This window comes from Vipera ursinii (genome assembly GCF_947247035.1).
Source record: "Vipera ursinii genome assembly, chromosome: 3".
NCBI classification, from domain to species: domain Eukaryota; kingdom Metazoa; phylum Chordata; class Lepidosauria; order Squamata; family Viperidae; genus Vipera; species Vipera ursinii.
Window position 1 is genome coordinate 171,555,790 of NC_139516.1, and position 20,084 is coordinate 171,575,873.

Here is a 20,084-nt window from a genome sequence, read left to right on the forward strand (position 1 = left end):
AAACTGGATTGGGTATTCTGCTTCACTTGGCAGCTTAATTAAAATTGAAACATGCAATTAAGTGTTGTAAAGCTTGTCTTAAATCTATTCCTCCTCATATATTAAGTAATACCTGAACTAATTAAGTAACAAGTAAGCTTACATATGAGATTATAGTAAAGATTTAAAGATATTCTAATGTGGTAAAAGCAGCACTAAATGCTCAGGCAGTCTTATCTATGGTGGTAAGGTGTCACGGCACGTGTCATTTGCAGAGGGCAGTGCGGTTTTGAAGGTTAGTAAGTCTGAAGAAAGCATTCAATTTCAAACGGAATCTTGGAAATATACAGCTTCATTAGATTCCTATAAGTATAGTACTGGGAACAGTAAGGCTGGATCTCAAATCAAGCTAGAAGTCAATAAAAGCTACCACTCCTCAAGATAAAAATCACCCAGTACTGGCCAGCATTTCCTTCTCGTCCTAGTCATTCCTATGATCTTATTTCCCACTAGCCTAAGCTGTTAAAAACTGGTCTGCAGACTTAAATTTATACTTCAGGGGAATTTCAGCTAGGGATTACTGCCCATTGAAGCCGATTCCTCAGCAAAACTAGATAGTCCAACAAAAGCTAAGCATTATATGCTGTGAAATGAATTGACTCAGATGGTACAATACTTGTTTAGCACGTTAGCAGTAGCTTATTGAACACAATCTACATAGCAGATTTCTCCAGAATATTCCCCTAGTTCAGGGGTAGGCAACCTCGGCTCTTTTATGACTCATGGACTTCAACTCCCAGAATTCCTGAGCCAGCTTGGCTGGCTCAGGAATTCTGGGAGTTGAAGTCCATGAGTCATAAAAGAGCCGAGGTTGCCTACCCCTGCCCTAGTTGGAACCGCCCCACCTTCCCCAACCATATTCTTCCATTTAACGCGGCGGCACTATAGCTTTCTTCCTTCCCGGCTGCAAAGGCCCCCCTCATTCTAGCCGCGAGATTCACTGATCTCGCCACACACACACACACACACACACACAAAAAGGAAAAAAGTTCAGTGAAGGGGAAAGGGATTGTTTCCAGGAAATGACGTTGCACGCAAAGCAACACTCACGGCTGGCCGCCCGTGTGTTTCCGGCTGGTGGGGGAGGGGTTTGGACAAGATGGCCGGATCCACAGGTCTGTGCTGAGATTGGGGTGGGGGTCATTTGGGGCTTCCTGCGGCGCTGTCGGGTGGGAGGGAGGGCTTTGAACGTGAGGCTGAGACTAACCCGCGGAGGGCGGCTGAGCGGCTTCGGTACAGCCCGACTGAAATTCCACCCGGGGAAGCGGAGGAGAGGCCGAGGGGTTGGCGCCGGGCAAGGAGTTCGCTTGGAAGAGACCGGGGAGGGGAAAAGAACCGGGTTAGGAACACGTCGGGGTCCCTTGTCGAGGGCGTCAGACGCGCCCTCCGAGGCGGCTGTTGTATCTTGACGGTTTTCTGGGTTTTCGAACCTTTTTCTGTGGCGGAAACTTCCAGGGTTGGGGCTGTGCGAGCTGAGGCAACGTCTTCGGTCGCATCCCTTTCCAGTCAGAGTGCTGACAAATGCGGCTCTTCCCAAGCCAGCCTGAACTCAGTCGCGTGTTTCGTTTCGAAAATACAGACATTTAAAGTCTGGGACTTTACATGATTAACAGAGCTAAAAAAAAACCCACAACCCAATGAGTTTTGGCTGGCATCTTCACTTACTACTCTTGGTTCTGAAGAATGTTTGTTTTTAAGGGTGTTTTTTTTATAATCCTTCTCTTGTCATCTTGGCTAACTTCCTTCGGATCTCAGGAAAGAAGATCTGCTGCCACTTAAGCAGTTTATAAGCTTGGGAGTTTGCTTAGTTTTCTTCCTTTTTTGATTGTTGCTTTGCTTTTTTTGTTTAGTCAGTATGATAAAATAAATGTGAATATTTTTTTCTCCTTTGTAGCATGCAATATGCCGTGCCTTTTATATTAGTTTGCCCATATTTCCTCATTGTTCACATTTTTTTTCTTGTTTGTGGAGAGAACATATAAGTTAACCAGAAATTCACCCTATGGTGCTTCTGAATGATGTGGCATTTCAGTGAGTGTGGAACAATAAAACAAATGATTCAGTGTGTATATGTATTATATTTACAAACTTTATTTTTCTAGTATTCTAAATTAATAAAATCTGGATTAAATCTGTTCTTACTTGGGGTTCATGAAATGGCATCATTGCATCTCAACTCTGTATTTAAGTGTTCTAGTGCTACAGGTTCTGTTCTTACATCATTAATTTGATGCTTTAAACTGTCTAATTATTGTGACTTCAACCATTGTTAATATAGATGGGATTGTTAAATCAATGAACATTAATCATATTACCTGGAGATGCTGTTTTATTCATAACTTCTGAGTTTCCCATGGGCTTCCAGTTGCCATGATAAGGCAACTAGGCCTTTGGCAGCTGCCCTTATAAACTGATTTGCTTAGACTGTAAATATTGTTTCTTGTTAAACAGGATGTGTTTTGCACACAATGGATGCTTAAATAATTAAATATAAGTAATGTATTATTTTTATGTTTGTATCTTCCTCATAAGAGTCCAGTGCAGTATATAAAGCAATAAAATAAACCATTGCTTTAAAATAAAGTATTTAAGTTTGGAATAGATTTGTATCTATACAAGTGTTTTAACAATAGGCATCTGTTTAAGAGTTTTGATTCTTAGTATTATTTCAAAAAGTATAACAAACGTGTTTTCAAGTATTATTTAAAACTTGACAAATTAGGGCCAAATCTACTTTTAAGAGGGAAATTGGTAAGTAGGATATAATAACCAAAAGAGCTGCTACAATAGGATTTATATTAAGTAGTGAGATGAAGCAAAGTCTTAATTGCCAGCCTCTGTGTGGGACCAGCCCCATGTCTGGGACATCAAGTACTTGGTGAGGTGTTGCCTTAAATACCTGGGTATGAAAATATTTAGGGCCTTATGTGCTTGAATTGTGTCTGATAAAACTTACAAATAGTCTATCAGTTTTTTAGTATGGTATGCTTAACTGTTTTGCTAAAATTTTGACAGCTGCATTCTTAATGAACAGTAATTCACAGATTGCCTTTAAAGATAGTCCAATATATAATATATCACATAAATCGCATGTATAACATACCACATAAATCTAATACTGATTACCTTTTACAATGTATAATAGTCATTGATGAGTAAATAATAGATTCCTATAACCTTAAAATTATTAGACTTCTTAAACACATATATTTTTGTGAAAGCAGAAATTGCTTAGTATTTAGCTAGTTGAAAAAATGTTGTTACGTATGCAGCCATTAAAACATATTCCAAGCATATTTAATAAGTAGTATATTAGGTAACAATTACAATTGGACAAATGCTAGTGTATATCCACTTTTTCTTCCAAAACTACATTTAGGAAGTCTTATGGGAAACAATGATAGTACTGTTTACAAACATGAGAAAAGCAATTTATACATCTACATCTAGTTCCGATAAGTGTGCACTGAACAAATATAGTGTGTGTTTATACCTTACATTATGTAGAAATAAAACATTTCTACTGCTTTTCTGTAAGAAAAGGTAGCTGTTTAGAATTTGCTAAGGAGTCCTTTTCCACTTTGTCTGGATTCACAGCATGGAGTAGATTGAGTGTTTCTTATTTGTGTATTTCAGTGTAATAGCTATAATCGTTAATTTTTTCAGTATATTTTAATAAAATAACGTTCAGAATTCTATCTTGAACTGCAGGTACCATCTATTAAAAACCCATAGATTTTTCCTCAGTTTGTGCCTCCAAAAGCAAAACTACTGTGTGGGCATAGTAATATTCAACCAACTTAATTTGCACTGCATGTTTGCATAATTGTTAATCTAGACAAAGAATCATGTATCACCATATTTGAATCAATAATCTGATACCAATTCCAGTGACCAGTACAATTGTGGATTTGGAGCATATAATTGATAAGAAAATGAAATATCATAAACTTACTTTTCACTAGATATTTTCCCAGACCTAGTACCTTAACAACAAAATATTTAATTTTCAGGCATAGTGTATACAGGTAGTCCTAATTTACAACAGTGCTGAACAAGCAATATGTATGACTGGTCCTCAAAGTTCCACACCCCTGTGATCATGTGATTGTGATTTGGTGCTTGGCAACCAGCTTCCACTTACAGTAGTTGCAGCATCTCATAGCATATGATCATCATTGCAACCTTCCCTGCCAGCTTTCTACAAACTGGGAGGTGAAGGCACAGGTGTGCTCCAACTCCTGTCATTTTTCCATCCTTCCACCCTCCGCAGCACCTACCTTGTACCTGGCCGTGCTCTACTGAACGACAACAGTCAGTTGTGTGCCCTTTGGAGCACCTACCTTATGTCCTGCTTGCTCAATATAATAAAATTAGTCAGAAATACTCTTGTCTGTAGTTTCTTATTTTTTCGAAACCACAGAATTACAGTCGTCAGCTTTACAACAAATCAGTAATTTGTAAACCATATTCTAGCTTGTTCTAAAACTAGTAGTTAGAATCTTTCTAATTTCAGTGTCTCACTATGGAAAAAAGTTTTATATGTTCTGGAAAGAAAAAGGATTAAGTCAAGATTTGATTATTCACATTTGACAATGGTTCCTGGAGACTGATAATATGAACTGAAAAAATTCTCACTATCAAAAAAGCTATTTTTGGGGGCAGAAAATTGATTGGATTTGACTTCCAAGTATGAAATTTGATATTTAGAATCTACCATTTAAAATAAGACTAATGAGAAAATGTTTTTATTCCAAAATAAATTAAACATCCATATAATGTGAAACATCCATCTAATTTATATACTGCTTATCTCGCAGTTCCAGGGCAACTCTGAGTGACTTACAATAACATTTTATGCATAATGGTTTAATTTCCAATTGGGATGTACTTTGTTTACCATGAAAGTGTTTTTGTTTTGTTTAAATACAAACATTCTGATGTGTGATTTATAATGGTTGGATTAGATGAAACATTTATTAACAGGTTAAATAAGTTCTTAATACTATTTTTAACAATGTTAATATTGCCTCATTTCTCTCCAATAGTTAAAGTCCCTCGTAATTTTCGCTTGTTGGAAGAACTTGAAGAGGGTCAAAAAGGAGTAGGAGATGGTACAGTAAGCTGGGGTCTGGAAGATGATGAAGACATGACACTTACACGGTGGACAGGCATGATTATTGGACCACCAAGGGTTGGTGCTGCAAGTTAAATATTTTTCTAAAAAGAAACGTTTGTGTCATGTTTTAAGAGAACTTGATCATTGGTAGTTGATATAGTTACATTCCAGTCTTCCTTTGAATCTAAATGTGGTATTTGTCAGGAGTCTTTTAACTAATAGAAACTAATAGAGGAAGTTATAAAAAATTATTTACCTTTTTGGGTATTTTGGAAATATTTTAAATATGCCCAATCTAAGACATGAACAACACACTTATAATAATAAGGACAAATACCTTTATATGTATATGTTTATTAACTCTGTCATAAAAACATATTGAGAAAATAGAGCTCACAGGTGGCTATTTCACAAAGTGAAGCATACATGAATTTTGAGTGCTACTCTCCAATAGTGAAATATATTATCTTATTCCGCTGATTCAGTATTGAAATGATACCAGGTAGCTACAGTTTGCCAATAAGTTTTTATTTTCAGAAATAACAAATCTTGGCCATATTAGGCTTTTTTGCAGATCACCCTCCTTTCTGTTAGTGTGTGTATGTATGTATATGTGACAAGATCAATTGGCCAGCATTAAAGAATCCAAAGATGTGTTGCTTTTCCTCCTGTTGTTTTGTGGGCTTGTTGTGAGATAAAGTCAAAGACGGAATGAGAGCTCCTGCCACATGGAAACCCACAGCTCACCTTCTCCTCCATCCACTGTATCCTTTTTAGACCTAGATGTGTATCTGTTGCTGAGTTTGAAGTATGATTTTCTTGTTAGTTATCCCATCGTCAGTTATTGTTTTTTTTAAAAAAAATCCCATTTATATCCCACCCTTCTCCGAAGACTCAGGGCGGCTTACAATCTAAAGCACAAATCAATGTGCTTAGCAATTGTGCCTGTTTTAGACATGACTACCTTGTTAGTTTTGTGTATCAGTATTATACAGCATTTTGCTCTTCAATACAAATTTGTATCTTAGAACTGAGCACGATTTAATGAATTTTGTTTACTTGCTGTAAAATAATTTTAAGTAGGATGGTGCTTACAGTATAATTCTTTTATTTCTAAGTGTATTTCTATTTTGTAATTGTATCACTTATTAGTTTAAGTTGAGAGAAGTTCTACAGAATGGAGATCCTAGCAATGAGAAGTTTGAGGATTTACTCAGTGATGTTGAAGGAATTGTTATTATTAAATTTATTTGTTGCTCATCTCTTAATGAAATGATTCTGGGTGGCTTGCAGCATAAAACATTAAAATCATCACATATAAATATATCTAAAACAGTAAAAATAGAAATCCCCATTCAAATAAAATTATAATTAAAAGATGAGGGAGGGAACAGGATGTGTATGTATGTTGTAGGGGGATAGTGGGATTGCCTTTTAGGACCCCAAGCCATCTGGCAGAGCCAGGTCTTCAGCCTCCTGCATAAGGTGAGGAGGGTGGGAGTCAATCTCATCTCCGGGTAAGATGTTCCAAAGGGCAGGAGCCACAGCAGAAAAGGCTCTTCTGGCCCCGGCCAGCTGAAATGCCTTAGCTGATGAAGCCCATAGCATGCCTCCTCTGCTGGTGGTGGTGGGGAGGGCCAGTCTCAGTGGAGTGAGATGGTTCCTCAGGTAACCTGCACTCATGCTATGCAAGACTTAAAGGTAATAATCAACACCTTGAATTGCTTCCAGAAGCAGACCAACAGCCAGTGCAGTTCACGGAGCAGTGGTGTAATTTGGGTCATTCTTGGGACCCCAAGAACTGCTCCCACCGCTGCACTCTGCACCAGTTGAAGCCTCTGAATGCTCTTCAAGGGTAGGAATAATAAATATTTTTTCAGTCTGAATACAGGAAGTTGAATTTGGCTGACTCAGAAGATTCAGTCAAGATTAATGATAGAAAAGTATAAATGTATTGTTGACAGTTCCTCCTGCTTTCAAAAAGAAGGAAATATAATTTACTTGCAAATATTTTTATGGCATTCATTAGAATTGTCACATGGAAAGAACTCTTGAAGTAAGCATTCTGGAAGGACATGCTAACACTTCTACAGTTTTCTCCCAGATTATTTTAGGGTTCTTGCACATATATTTTCATTTGAGACTTTTATATAATAATCTTTATGAGATCATGTCTTTAGGATGATTAATACAGTTTCAAACACAGCTTTAATAAAAGTTTCTATTTTTTTAAAGTCCAAAGTTATAACTGATCAGGAGGAGGTTTCAATTTTTAGATTTCAATTAATCTAAAAGATTGATTTGATTAATTTATAGTAAGCAAATCTCATGATTACAATAAAGGATTTATACTTGGTTTATCATCTGCCTAATGTACTTGTAAATATAAAAAAAATAAACTCATACATAGCATTCATTTTGGATTATTACAACTAGTATTAAGAATTTACATCATCAGTGTCTTCATGTGTATTATTTCAGTGATCATCTAGAAAATCACAATTAGACCTTAAAGTCAGGGCCTTGATGTATCTGTTACAAAATTCCAGAAAATATTTCTGTTTATTGCACCAAAATCAATGAAGAATCTATCATATTAGAATTATTGTTCATTTAAAAGGATTCCTTCCTATTTTGCCAAATGTGCCATATGTTGGAGGTATAGAAGGTTTTTCTTCTTTGACACCTGTACATATATTTAGTTATTGCTTTATATTTAAAATTTTAATTTTGGAGTTCATAGCGCTTCAATTAATCTAAATCCAGATTGGAAATAGGGAGGTTGTAAGCCCTCAGTATCTTGGTCCAATAAATACACTATTTGCAACTTTACTGCCTGAAGCTTTAAGAGTTGGTTCTGTCTAGAATGTTTTAGTTATAATAATATAGTTGTGATCCTTATGCTGAATGCCATTTTATCTAGGCGAAGAAGCAGTTGATAGCCAATTTTGTAGCATCTATCAATTTTTAGATTAATCTTCAAACAGCAGAATTGACCTGACTGATAATTAAGTTGATGTGTGCCCACAACTTTCTAAGTTTTTTGTATGTGTATATTGTATTTTTGATTTCTGCATTATTATTTGCTAATGACATCATTAATCATTGTATATTAATAAGCCAAATAGAGATTAAATAATTATATATTACTTATGTGGGTAACATTATTTGGGTATGGAAGCTAATTGGGCATGAGCTGGTTAGTACTTGAGTGGAAAACTGAGGATTCCCAGGGCTTTAGACCAGATGAAAAGAAAGATTACATTGGCGAAACACTTCCATATTTCTGCCGAGAGAAAGAAGTATATCCATAAAGTCATCAAGAATCAAATTTGACTTGAAGGAACTTCACTTCTTACTTATACACAGAAACAATCTATTGAAATAATAACCAACATTTTATTCTAGTTAGGACAGTTCTCTAAGTGCTGTCATTTTGTATTATTTTAGCTCAAAATCTGAATTGCTTCTTGAGCAATTGGAAGTAAATTGCTTATGGTTTGCCATTGCGGCTGCCGCGGACGCTGGAAGGCGAGCTCCATCTTCCATGTCCAATTTTGCTCCACTCAGGGACCCTGGAAAGGATCAAAAGTTGCCCTGTAGGGGTGACGAGCAAGGAGGGGACCCCTGCTTCATTACAGGAGGGCGGCAGCTCTTCCTCTTGATTCAGGGCAGCCCTCCAAACTGACGGAGGAAAGACCGGCCAGTAATATGGCCCATCACTAGGCTGCAGACAGCCGAAGTCAAACTCACCACTAAGCACTTTGAAAGCAACACGGATAGAACTGGGTGAGATCTGATCTTCTCTTTACCCTAAGTCAGGGGTGTCAAACTGCCGGCCAGTGGGCCGGACGCGTCACGACAAAACCGCGCCCACTCCATTGCTGGCAATGGGGAAAAAGCTCTGATACGACGCATGACGTCACGTGACGTCGCGAGTTTGACATGCCTGCCCTAAGTACTTTATCTTCCTGTAAAAGCTGCCTGAAGTATCTTTCCCCCTGTGAGGAGAGAGGGAAGGGAATTTCTATCCCACCCTCTAAGAATAGTGGCATCTGACTACCCAGGGGAATTAAAGCATTAAAAGAACAACTTTAATCTAATTGGATTTATATGTTCCTGAAACTTGGGGACCAAAATTTTTCCTATTTTTATTGGTGACTTGTTTTTACTACAAAAAAGAAATAAAATTGGAAAAAGGATTATAAAAATTTGGGACTTAAAAAACCTTAAATGGCATTGGTGACATCTTGTGGCGAAGTTTGGTATTACAACTTGTTATTTCCTAAAAGAGACAGCTCGAAGCCCAGATCTTAGATAAGACTTTTCTGACCTTGGTACTACCTGTGAGAGCCTTACTGTAAAAGAACAGTTGGGCAGCATAACTGGCCTACTTGAACTGAATGTAAACCTTTACTGACTCTCAAGAGTTATATGTTGGAAATTGCTTTCCTATCTCTTTATTTGAGGAATAGTGGTCACTGTATAAGATGTTGAAATACTTTGGACTATAACATCTTGCTTGACAAACGACTTCTATTAGAAAGACTATTTATAAACATATGAAAGAGATGGATGAAAATCAATCAGGAAAAGATCCTTTCCACGTTGAAAGCAATACATGAAACCATTCTTTCAGCTTGTGATTAAATAAGACCTAACATAAAAGATCAAGATGCCAGCTTAGATACACAAACCCAAACTTTGACTACAACCAAAGAACCAACAATGCAGAAGATAACAGAAGTGGGACAATCAAATATTAAGAGAGAGGACTCAGTTGATCAACAAATACAGCTGATGGAAAATCCAGAAAAGGAAGTGACAACACTGAAAATGGAAATGACTTTCTATATAAATCAGAAGAAATTTGAAAAACAAGAACAGATTGAATGGAAGACAAACATATCAGGGCAAGCATGGGGAATTGGAATAACAGGGAGACAACTTAACGAATATAAATGGGCTAGTTCTTCCAAAAAATGGCGATTAAATGGTCTCTTTTATTTCAAATAGCATATAATACAGGGAGATCTATTTGATGATCTAAAAGCACTCATATGGAAGCCTAGTTGGCAAAGGAAAAAAGCCAGAATAAGGTTGAAGAAAATTGGAGTTTTGACTTATTAGAGGGGATTTCATATTATTAATTAGAGGGTTAAAGGGAGAAGTTGAGATAAGGGGAATTCTGGTCATTAGATTTAAAATACTGGAAATTAGTTGAAAATAAGGACTTTTATCTGTTTAATATTTAAAAATTAGACCTAAAAGGGAAAAGAAAAGTAATTATTATGAATATGTTTGATTTATTGATTAACTCAGGTAATATACATAATGGTTTTGATTTATTAAAGGGGATATTGTATTATTAAGTAGATGATTTAATATGGTGGGAAATAGATAACTCTTAGGAAATAGAACAAGATTACATTCAAATAGATAAATGTATATTTTGGATATTAGATTTTGTTATGAATTGAGACAAGGGAAATCTTGGTTACACAAAGCCTGAAAATTATAAATATCAAAGATTAAATTGGAATATTGATGAGAAAATAAAAATTGGGTAAAAATTAATAACAGGATATGGATTGTTTATGAAGATTGAATGTAATTAAGCTACTTATAAGCTAAAAATGTATTGCTAAATGTAATATTGATGTTTTTACTGAGTTGATATAATAAGAACTGTACTAACTTGAATATGAGACAGTAAATGTTAAGGGAAAAAGAGAAGAAATATTTGATGTTGTAACTTGAGATTTGTACTAAAGATTTTATTATTGAACTATTGATTAACCCAGTCACCACGTTGCGTTTTAAATACTTAAATGTAAAATTGGAAAATTAATAAAATATTATTAAAAAAGAAAATGGAAGTAAACAGGTGTGAAGAAACCTTAATGGGTTGAATCTTTTTACTTTAATGGATTGTTATCTTGTGATGGATACTATTCTGCCAGCAGAAATTATTTTTAATGACTGCATTTCTAAGTGGTCCTCAAATCTGCGGTAAAGAAATAGGGAACCCCTTGAGATCAGCAAATACCTTTGCATAAGGGGAAACCTGCTTTGTAAATTTATATGTAGTCCAATCATTGCATAGCCATGAATTTGGAGAACTAAAAGGTCAATATCCATCACAACATAATAGCAGCAACATTTAAGGCATCAGGCTAGAAACCAGGAGATTGTGAGTTCTAGTCCTGCCTTAGGCATGAAGGCTGGCTGGATGACTTTGGGCTAGTCACTTTCCCTCAGGCAGCTCACAGTGTTGTTGTGAGGAAAATAGGAGGAGGAAGGAGTATTAAGTATATTTGCTGCCTTTTTATAAAAATAATAAAGGCAGTATAAAAATAAATGTACATGGAACATGAATAAAACATACTGTTGTTCAATGGGAAGAACTGGGTTGTAAAGAAAATATTTATAGCTTGGTTAAGTTGAAAAGGGAAATAAAATTAGCCTCTAAGTATAATTAGTTTTGATATTTATCTTCAAGCTATTACAAATTTACAGAAATTGATTTTATTTGGCAAGTTCTGTATTTCTGATAAATTGACTGCCACCATTATTTTGTTCTGTGTCAGATATGCACATTATTTTAAGATCAGAAGCTTGAGTTGACCTATCATGTTTAGAACAAAGAAATTGGTGTGGCATAACTAAAGCTAACTTTGATTTTGTTTAATTTGAATGTATAGTATAGTTATTTAAATTGTAATTAAAGGCAATTTGATTACTTCACATGTGTGCAATATTTTCCCTTCTATACAGCCATAAATATAAATGATAATATCTGGAGGAACTTGAGAATTAAATAACAATTAGGAGCTCTCGAAGCTCCACATACTTTTCTCAGTGTAAAATGGATTCTTTGAATAATTACTTGGAGTTGCTATTATAGCAATAGATGTTTTTAATTTACCTGATTTTTTAAAAAAATATTTGGCTAAATCCTTTAATATAGTATATCTAAAATAGTCTGATGCATGTAGAGAAGCAAACAGATAATCGTGTTGTGGCCATGCTTATATTAATTAAATTGAAAATATTGTATTGTTTTTTCCCAATCAGTTAGAGTTCCTATCTATACATAGTCTTAGGTGGAATAGAAACTAGGTTTACAAACAAATCCTTTGGAATGGTGATAATGCAACTCCTAAAATAACCTAAAATCTATTAATCAGCTGATTAACAGAAGTGAATATTGTAATATATCCCTAGCATTCTTCAATTTCTGCTGGATTTGCTCAGCAAAAGTCTTCCATCCCTGAAATATGACTGGGTTTATTTACTTGTTTTCTTAGAATTGTGAATGCATATTTTCATTATGATTAACTTTTTGTCTTCTCTGTTTACTAGACGAATTATGAAAATAGAATATACAGCTTGAAAGTAGAGTGTGGGCCTAAATATCCTGAAGCACCTCCAACAGTTAGATTTGTAACTAAAATTAATATGAATGGAATAAATAATTCCAATGGAATGGTAAGTTGGACGCAAAATGAGCCAACTAATTTGGCAGGAATGTTGTGAAGGATTCTGCTTGGCAGGGAAACTGGGCTTAAAGTTAAGGAACATTTCTCTTTATAAGTTGTCATGTATTGTTTGTAACTATATACATCTGGATCACTGTAACTATTGTCAAAATGATGAGATTGATTACATTTTTAAAAATTGCATATTGGTAAATACACCACAGTATTAAAATTTTTATTCAGATATAAAATTGCTCACAACAGTATGTTTAGTAATTAATAGTGAAAATTAAAACACTTAATTTGATAGTGTTTTATTTGTTATCAGAGATTATTAAAACATAGAACTGACTATGGGAAATGCCCAGTGAAGGGAAGTAGTGGGAACTGTAATCCCACTTTGCCAAGGCAGCTGCAAGGAGGAGCTTTGATGGAGGAGAGACTAAAGATGTCTGTTTCTGATAATCCTCTTAAGGTAGATGGATAAACAATGAGATTGTATCTGCAAACTGTTGAAGAATACTATATAAGAATTTCTATTTTAAAAGCGAACAGTTATGCATGTTCCAGAAATTAAATATGAATGGTTGAGTATTTTTTTAAAGATAAAGCAACGTCATTGTATATTTGGTGTACTATTCCCAGAAAAAGTAATTGGAGCATGTTAACAGTTAAGCAGTATTTCTTGAATATGACAATATAAAACATATATGCATAAATAATTCCCTGCTTTTTATATGCTTTTCCATTTTTGAATTATTAAGGAAAAATATATTCATGCCTTGAAAGTGTCCCTCTATAGCTTAGGTTTAAAAAGAAAATTCACAGGTCACCAACATAAAGGTTCTTATTTCAGACACTGTGAGCTTTAATTTCTTTCATGTTGTAATAATCAATAGTCTCTCCTTTTTTGCACTTACAAATTAATGAAGCAGTTTGAATTGCTGTTCATATTTTCTGAAATATACATGCTGAACTGTTGACACCATTCTAGAATAAATTATTCTACATTCTCGGTTTACATGTATGATTTCTTTCTTTATAGGTGGATGCACGGAGCATACCAGTGTTAGCAAAATGGCAAAATTCTTATAGCATTAAAGTTATACTTCAAGAGTTAAGGCGTCAAATGATGTCCAAAGAAAATATGAAGCTTCCACAACCTCCAGAAGGGCAAACTTACAACAATTAATTTTAGCTGAATCCCAAACTTGTCTTAAACAACTTCTACTTATGTTAATGTCTTGATTCAATTTCACAATGCAAACCACCCACACATTAAGAGTTTCTGCTGGTGTATATGATCTGGACATTGAAAGAATATATATATATGTATGCCCCATATGTTTTCAGGCACAATCAGAGAAAAAAGGCAGCACAATTTTTTCCTCTTTACCAAGCACTATCATAAAGTAGCCTAAATTTGGAACTCCAGTGTTTCAAGATGAGCGCATGATCGGAAGTGTCAGGTTGCTGTGGAATAATGTTTCAGAAACTTTTTGCAAGAAGAAAAAAAAACCTAATGGCATGCTTTATCCATCTTGCTTTAGTGAAAGAGCTGCAGATTAAATCAATTAAGTAGCAGGTACTGCAAATACCATTGCTCGACTTGTTTAATTTTTGCAATGTGTGGGTGCTGACTGCTAGTAGTGTTTCAGAATATGGTCAGGATTGTTTTGATACTTGTATTTATAAAATGGGGGAATGATTTTCTTTTAAGCAGCTCCTGTGTGTTTCATGTAATGGACATTGCAAATATTTGTTTACAGTCTTCGTTCTAATAAACCATGCATTTAAGTTTTAGTGAAACCAACAAACAAAAAAAAGGAAATAGGTGTATGGATATGTGATTGAGAATAAAGTTAGTCTTCAAATGTAAATAAAATGTGAAAAATATTCCCTGAGGCTGTGCTATTTCTAAATTTATGCTGGCAGTACCCTGCAAGTTTGGGAAGTCAGATGTTGCTCCTAATCTTGTCTTAATTACCCTCTTTGTCTTGGTATCTAGGCTGCTGGAGCAATTTTAATGGAACCAGTTATATTAGACTCTGCATGTGTAATTCTTAATTTTCAACTAAATGGCCCTCTATTTGTAACCTTTTTGCTTTTGTGATGCTCAGTTCGTACGTTGAATTCTTGAACTCTCTTTGCTATTAGCAGGTATAGTATTAAAAGTAATAAGAGGGGAAAGATACAACTCCTTGTAAGTATGTTATTGCTGGCTTTTTAGGTGCTTTTGTGTTTTGTGCTATTGCTGCTCGATGGTTCAGGAGCCCTAGATGGACAGTAAGGTGTTGAAAATTCAATCTGTCTTTTATTTCTTTTCCCTTCATATTGATTGAAATATGCATGCTAACGCCTTCAACAAATTGAGGTCTCTTATTCATATGCCAGCAGCTAAGGTACTATCTAAGGTACAAGATCTGTGTAGCCATTGTGGATGGATAATCTATTAGCTCAGCCTAATCTTGTTTGCAGAGTATAAATGTTACTTTTAGAAATATTTTCTTTTTTCCACCTTCATTTTTACATGAGTGGATACATTAATGTAGGAATAAATTCCTTTTTCTTTGTTCCTTTTAAAATGAACAGGATAAGAAGCTGTTTAAGGGATGCTTTCTGCTAAGAAAATGTTAAAATTTTGTTTTTCATGAAATTCAGTTTGCAGCTTCTACCTTCAGAATAAATGGAAATCAAGATAAGATTAATCCATATTTTCAGATATATTAAAAGTGAACAGCAGTTTCTTCATGATGTGGCCTTCATAACTAATGCATGTTTTATAGTTGGATATCTATATCTTACAAATTGTCTTATAGGGAAATTGCCCTAAATATACACATAGTAATTAAACCTCAGACCTGAGTTCCTAAATGTATTTTGCTAGATTATGAGCTTTCTGAATGTAATGGAACTTAATTTTTTTAATGTATGTATGTGTATTTACATGCATATATTCTTTTATCATAGCTCGTACCATTTTGAGAAAAAAACCCTCCACTATGATAATCTAATCATAAGAAGAAGGCTTTCTTTTTGAAAAATTCTGATAAGATATATTTCCCAAGTTGACCAGCTTTTCCATTTCCATTCCACTATACTTTATTGATACATAATATTGCCCTTTCCTTGATAAGTTTCTATTGGGACTTAATTTGATAAATTAGCAATATGTGATTGACTACCTGATTCTACATTCAAGATCTGGATAACATGAACTGAGGTACCAGGAGTGAAAATTGTGGAACAGTATGACTGGGAGTGGGCAGTGCAAAAAACCATCTGGAGGAGCCTTGAAGGTTGATGAATTATACCCCTAAAGCCATTTTGTGCCTTTCCCCCTTAAAGCTTGGCAACTTTTCAGTGTAATGATATTAGTAAGATCATAAAAACAAAGTTCCTTGAGCACAGAGCCATGTGTAAGACAGGGCAACTTGACATCAGCCTTAAATTAACTATTTGGTGGTGCAAAATATATATGTGTGACAACAGTATAAATAAGGCAAGCAAAAAAAAAATCCTTCAAAAATCTCGGTGCACAATAATTTTTAAAAGATGTGCCTGGAAAAAAAGGTATTGCTAAAGGATAATTAACAAGTATGAGAATGGGTTTAAATTTTGTACTAAGCCATTATTTTCTAACAATGATTTCTGAAAGAAGCCAGAATTTGCAGAAGTCACAGAATATACAAAATAAAAACTATGTTATTACTTAAATATGAATCCATCAGACCATGTATGATATACAATTCAGGCTTCATACATACTGCTAAGCCATAGCTTGTTTTAATAAGCCATTATGGCCTGGTTCATATGGACTACTAAGTCATCAATCATGCTTTTATAAGCCACAGTTACTGAGCTAACACGCCACATTAAGCTAAAACTAAAATCACCTTAGGCCATAGAGTTAGTGATGTGTCAACCCAGCCTTTGGATGTACAGGTTTGCTCTTACTACAAAAAAAGGCAGCTACCTCAGCAAGTACTGAGGGATAAGGATTTGGGAAGATGCGAGGTCAGAGTTGTGTGCACCAAGTGATGGCTCCAAGGTCTAAGCCAGGGATAGGCAACCTTGGCTCTTTTATGACTCGTGGACTTCAACTCCCAGAATTCCTGAGCCAGCATTCTGGCTCAGGAATTCTGGGAGTTGAAGTGCACGAGTCATAAAAGAGCCAAGGTTGCCTACCCCTGGTCTAAGCTATCTTGGTTACTTTGGAGTATTAATGATGAATATTGCCTCATTGGTAGTGCTGAAACGATGCAGCCATCAATTTGGTCAGCTGATGTCTGTTGAATAAAGAGATGCCATCTTGTCTTTTCCCTCAGGCAGCAAAATGTATTGCACCAGCTTTGTATGAGTGATTTTTTTTTGAGGGTCTGACTCATTCTGATGTACTGAGAATAGTACATTATTAGTATTCTATTTTCTAATGTGTGTTGACTGCATTCGCTTCTCAGTGTTTGTTTGATTGTTTCACTGTAGTTGCCTATAATAAATGTTTGGAACAAGTGCCATTTTTAAGCTGTATGTTTGCTCAAAGACAATCATGCTATTATGAGGCCCAAAGAACAACAAAATAACATCTGCATAGGGAAGCCCCCTTCCTCCAATCTCCCAGTATTAGGTAACTCCCAACCCCCACCCCCAAAATGAATACTGTTAGGCTTAGATTTCAAAAATGGAGAGGCATCTTTTAAACTAGTGTTTTTCACTCTTGGCAATTTTAAAATGTGCAGGCTTCAATACCCAGAATTCTCATGCTGGCTGGGGAATTCTGGGTGTTGAAGTCCACACATCTTAAAAGTTGCTGATACTGAGTAAACACCCTTTAATCAACATTCTGAAACCGGCAGTGTTTCGGTCCCCTATAGACTATAAGGAGCGAAACTGTACCTGTTCATCATCTTTGCATTCAATCACCTGCTACTGTTATTACCTGGCTGCCACGGGCAATAGACCTTTACATTCTCTGCTAATCTGGCTTGTCCTTTTCTAATTAAGCTTTACTGCATCTTGTAGAAACAAATTTCAACATATTTTTTTGAGTGAAGGACAATAATTGGAAAATGGGGCTGACCCTGAGTTTGAGTAGTACAGTATAGGTTAGGATAAGGTTAAAACAGTTCTGCCTCATTTATTGTAGGTTAACTTAATGCAAAAATACATTGAGTATTATCTCTGAGCAAGAAAAGGAATTGGATGATATGCTTCAGGATAACTTTATTATATTTCACCCCAATAAACACTTTGTAGAAAATGTTTAATGGCAGTGTTTAATTATATGCACAGGTGTCTACCATTTGTCCTGTGATAAGAAATTTTATTTATTAATTTACAATAAAAAATTTGCTTTCTTTCCACAGCTAAAATGGCCATATTCAAATGGCTTCATATTCAAAGAAATGAACCTTTTTGACAGTTTGATAAGTCCTTATAATGGTCAGAAGGTCACCATCCCTTTCACCCTATTCCAGATACCAATGATGTTGCTCTATGTGAAATTTGTAAATCATGCTATGCCCATAAAGAGATTCACAATGTAGTTTGTAATTAAAATGTGTCTCTTCCATTTTTACCTGTTGTAAAGCAAAAATAACTGCCTGAGGCATTCTTCCATTGTGCTGCATAAATAATGGCACTGATGCAGAACTTTTAAGTACTGCCTGTTTACGTAAGATGGCTTGTCAAGTCATAACTTAAAAGTTCTGCAGAACTTTTAAGTTATGACTTGACAAGCCATCTTACGTAAACAGGCAGTACTGATACTATTTTCAAGTTTACAGTAAACATCATGATGGTACAGGAAGAAAGAAAATGTGTTTTTTAGAAACATTAACTGGCACTATATTCAGAAGATTTAGTCATGGATTGTTTCCATTCCTGTATGCTACCATTTACTTTTATGTGTATTGCCTATCAATACTATTTTTATATATAAAGTCAATATTTCATCTAACTTTCATAAGAATTTGTGTGATGCTAGTGTCCATGCACAAACACAAAATAGCACGCTCCACTCTCCAGCTACATTGTCTTCCATGATGAATGTGCAAGTATACTTCAAGGTTTTATACTGGGAAATTTCATGTGTTCCGTTTTCAGCCAAGACAGGTAATATTCTTCCACAGAAGTCATCTCTGAGGATGTAACATGTATATGTATTTGTATGGAGAGAAAATGCCTCTGTTCTTGGTCACACAAATAATTGACCCAGATTGCCACAATTAGTCATATGCATTCACTATGAATCTTCCATTTAGAGCAAATGAGAAATTCTTGTTCTTGTCATTTTCCCCATATGCTTACATTACTTTTGAGACAAGAAAAATGGCTTCTTTGGCTCTTATTTAGAGAAAGTAAACAGTATCTGCACAGAGGAGGAGCAGCAGCAGCAATAGCAGCAAACTCAAGTACACTTGGATATTGGCGATGGGCCTTATCACTTGACATATACAACAGTCCTTGATATCTGCCTTGTTATCTAATGTTTCTGCAGCCTTCCAAGTTCTGGTTTGATTTTATGTAATAAGTAAAAGGAATACAGTTTTATATTACATCGCCAAATTATTTGTAGTGGCTGCTTAATTCCTAGACCTATCATTTTAAATCACCTATGTTCAAGAAAAAAAAAGCATCTATTCTGTTGCATGCCAGTCTCTTCCAGTGAGAACATTATGTTACAAAGCAAGATCTGGTTCTGGCTGGCTGTAGATGCTGCAAACATGTTGGATCTGTGTGTTGCAACCCCAAAATAATCCAACCCACAACATCAGCAAGTTCTTGTACAGGATACATTCTTCCCTCCTGTGGAATTTACCACCCATTCTATTGGGTAGTGAGGTGACTTCACAAGCTGCAATCTTTTGTGAGCTGTGTGATTTTATGTCAATCCTGCTTTCTTGCAAGACGTGCAGGTGATGCTGAGGATCAGATGTTGCTGGCAGAAGAGCAGCCTGATTTGATTGATTCTCTTGATCTCCAATGCAAAGGGAACTCTAACAATAGTCATTGCTCTAGAAAAAACAGTCTTCAAGAGAAGGGAGATGAGCATTCAGTCCATGAAAGTCTGGATTATTTGCCTTCACACAGTAACATTTATAAGAAGTGGCTCCAGGAGCAATCCTACAGGTACTTTACTTAAATCTGTATTTATATGTATCTTAGAATTGCTATTATAAGGGACAAACAAGGACTGCTGTTTTCAGTTTACTTCCTCCTCTTTAATTTTTCTTCTCCCCTTCAGTAATCAGGTAGGATTCTGTCATCACTGATCAAGCTTAATTCTTTAAATGGCATTGAGAGATGTTGGTGTTGGGTTATTAAAACAATGAGCTGGGCCCCCCTCCAAAGTGTCAATGTTTTTAAAAAACTTATTTAGGCTTTCACAGACAGAGAATCAGGGCTCATTTCCTCTAATGGATTAAAATTTAATTTTTAAATGG

The 20,084-nt window shown here is 35.4% G+C and overlaps 2 protein-coding genes across 7 annotated transcripts in view; both read left to right on the forward strand.

Annotated features, from left to right (window-relative positions):
* The first annotated feature begins 1,119 nt into the window (after positions 1-1,119).
* UBE2V2 (ubiquitin conjugating enzyme E2 V2) lies at positions 1,120-18,301 on the forward strand. 6 transcript variants are annotated; one of them, XR_014491892.1, is made up of 5 exons: positions 1,120-1,154; positions 5,088-5,233; positions 12,524-12,649; positions 13,685-15,938; positions 18,006-18,301. XR_014491892.1 is itself a non-coding variant. In XM_083357596.1 (4 exons), exons 1-4 carry the CDS (start codon positions 1,139-1,141, stop codon positions 13,829-13,831), a joined length of 435 nt encoding a protein of 144 aa, XP_083213722.1. In that variant the 5' UTR covers positions 1,120-1,138; the 3' UTR covers positions 13,832-17,169. The 6 variants fall into 6 exon arrangements, 2 of the variants coding, with proteins under 2 accessions (XP_083213722.1, XP_083213723.1); XR_014491893.1 differs by having other exon boundaries at positions 13,685-15,371; XR_014491894.1 differs by lacking the exon at positions 18,006-18,301 and adding an exon at positions 16,819-17,169 and having other exon boundaries at positions 13,685-16,676.
* A 1,330-nt stretch (positions 18,302-19,631) lies between these two features.
* LOC310638357 (chloride channel protein C-like) overlaps positions 19,632-20,084 on the forward strand; it is a 78,282-nt gene continuing 77,829 nt past the window's right edge. The window contains exon 1 of the mRNA XM_083359372.1: positions 19,632-19,770. The gene's annotated coding sequence lies outside the window, so the exon portion shown is untranslated. The remainder of the gene's footprint in view (positions 19,771-20,084) is intronic.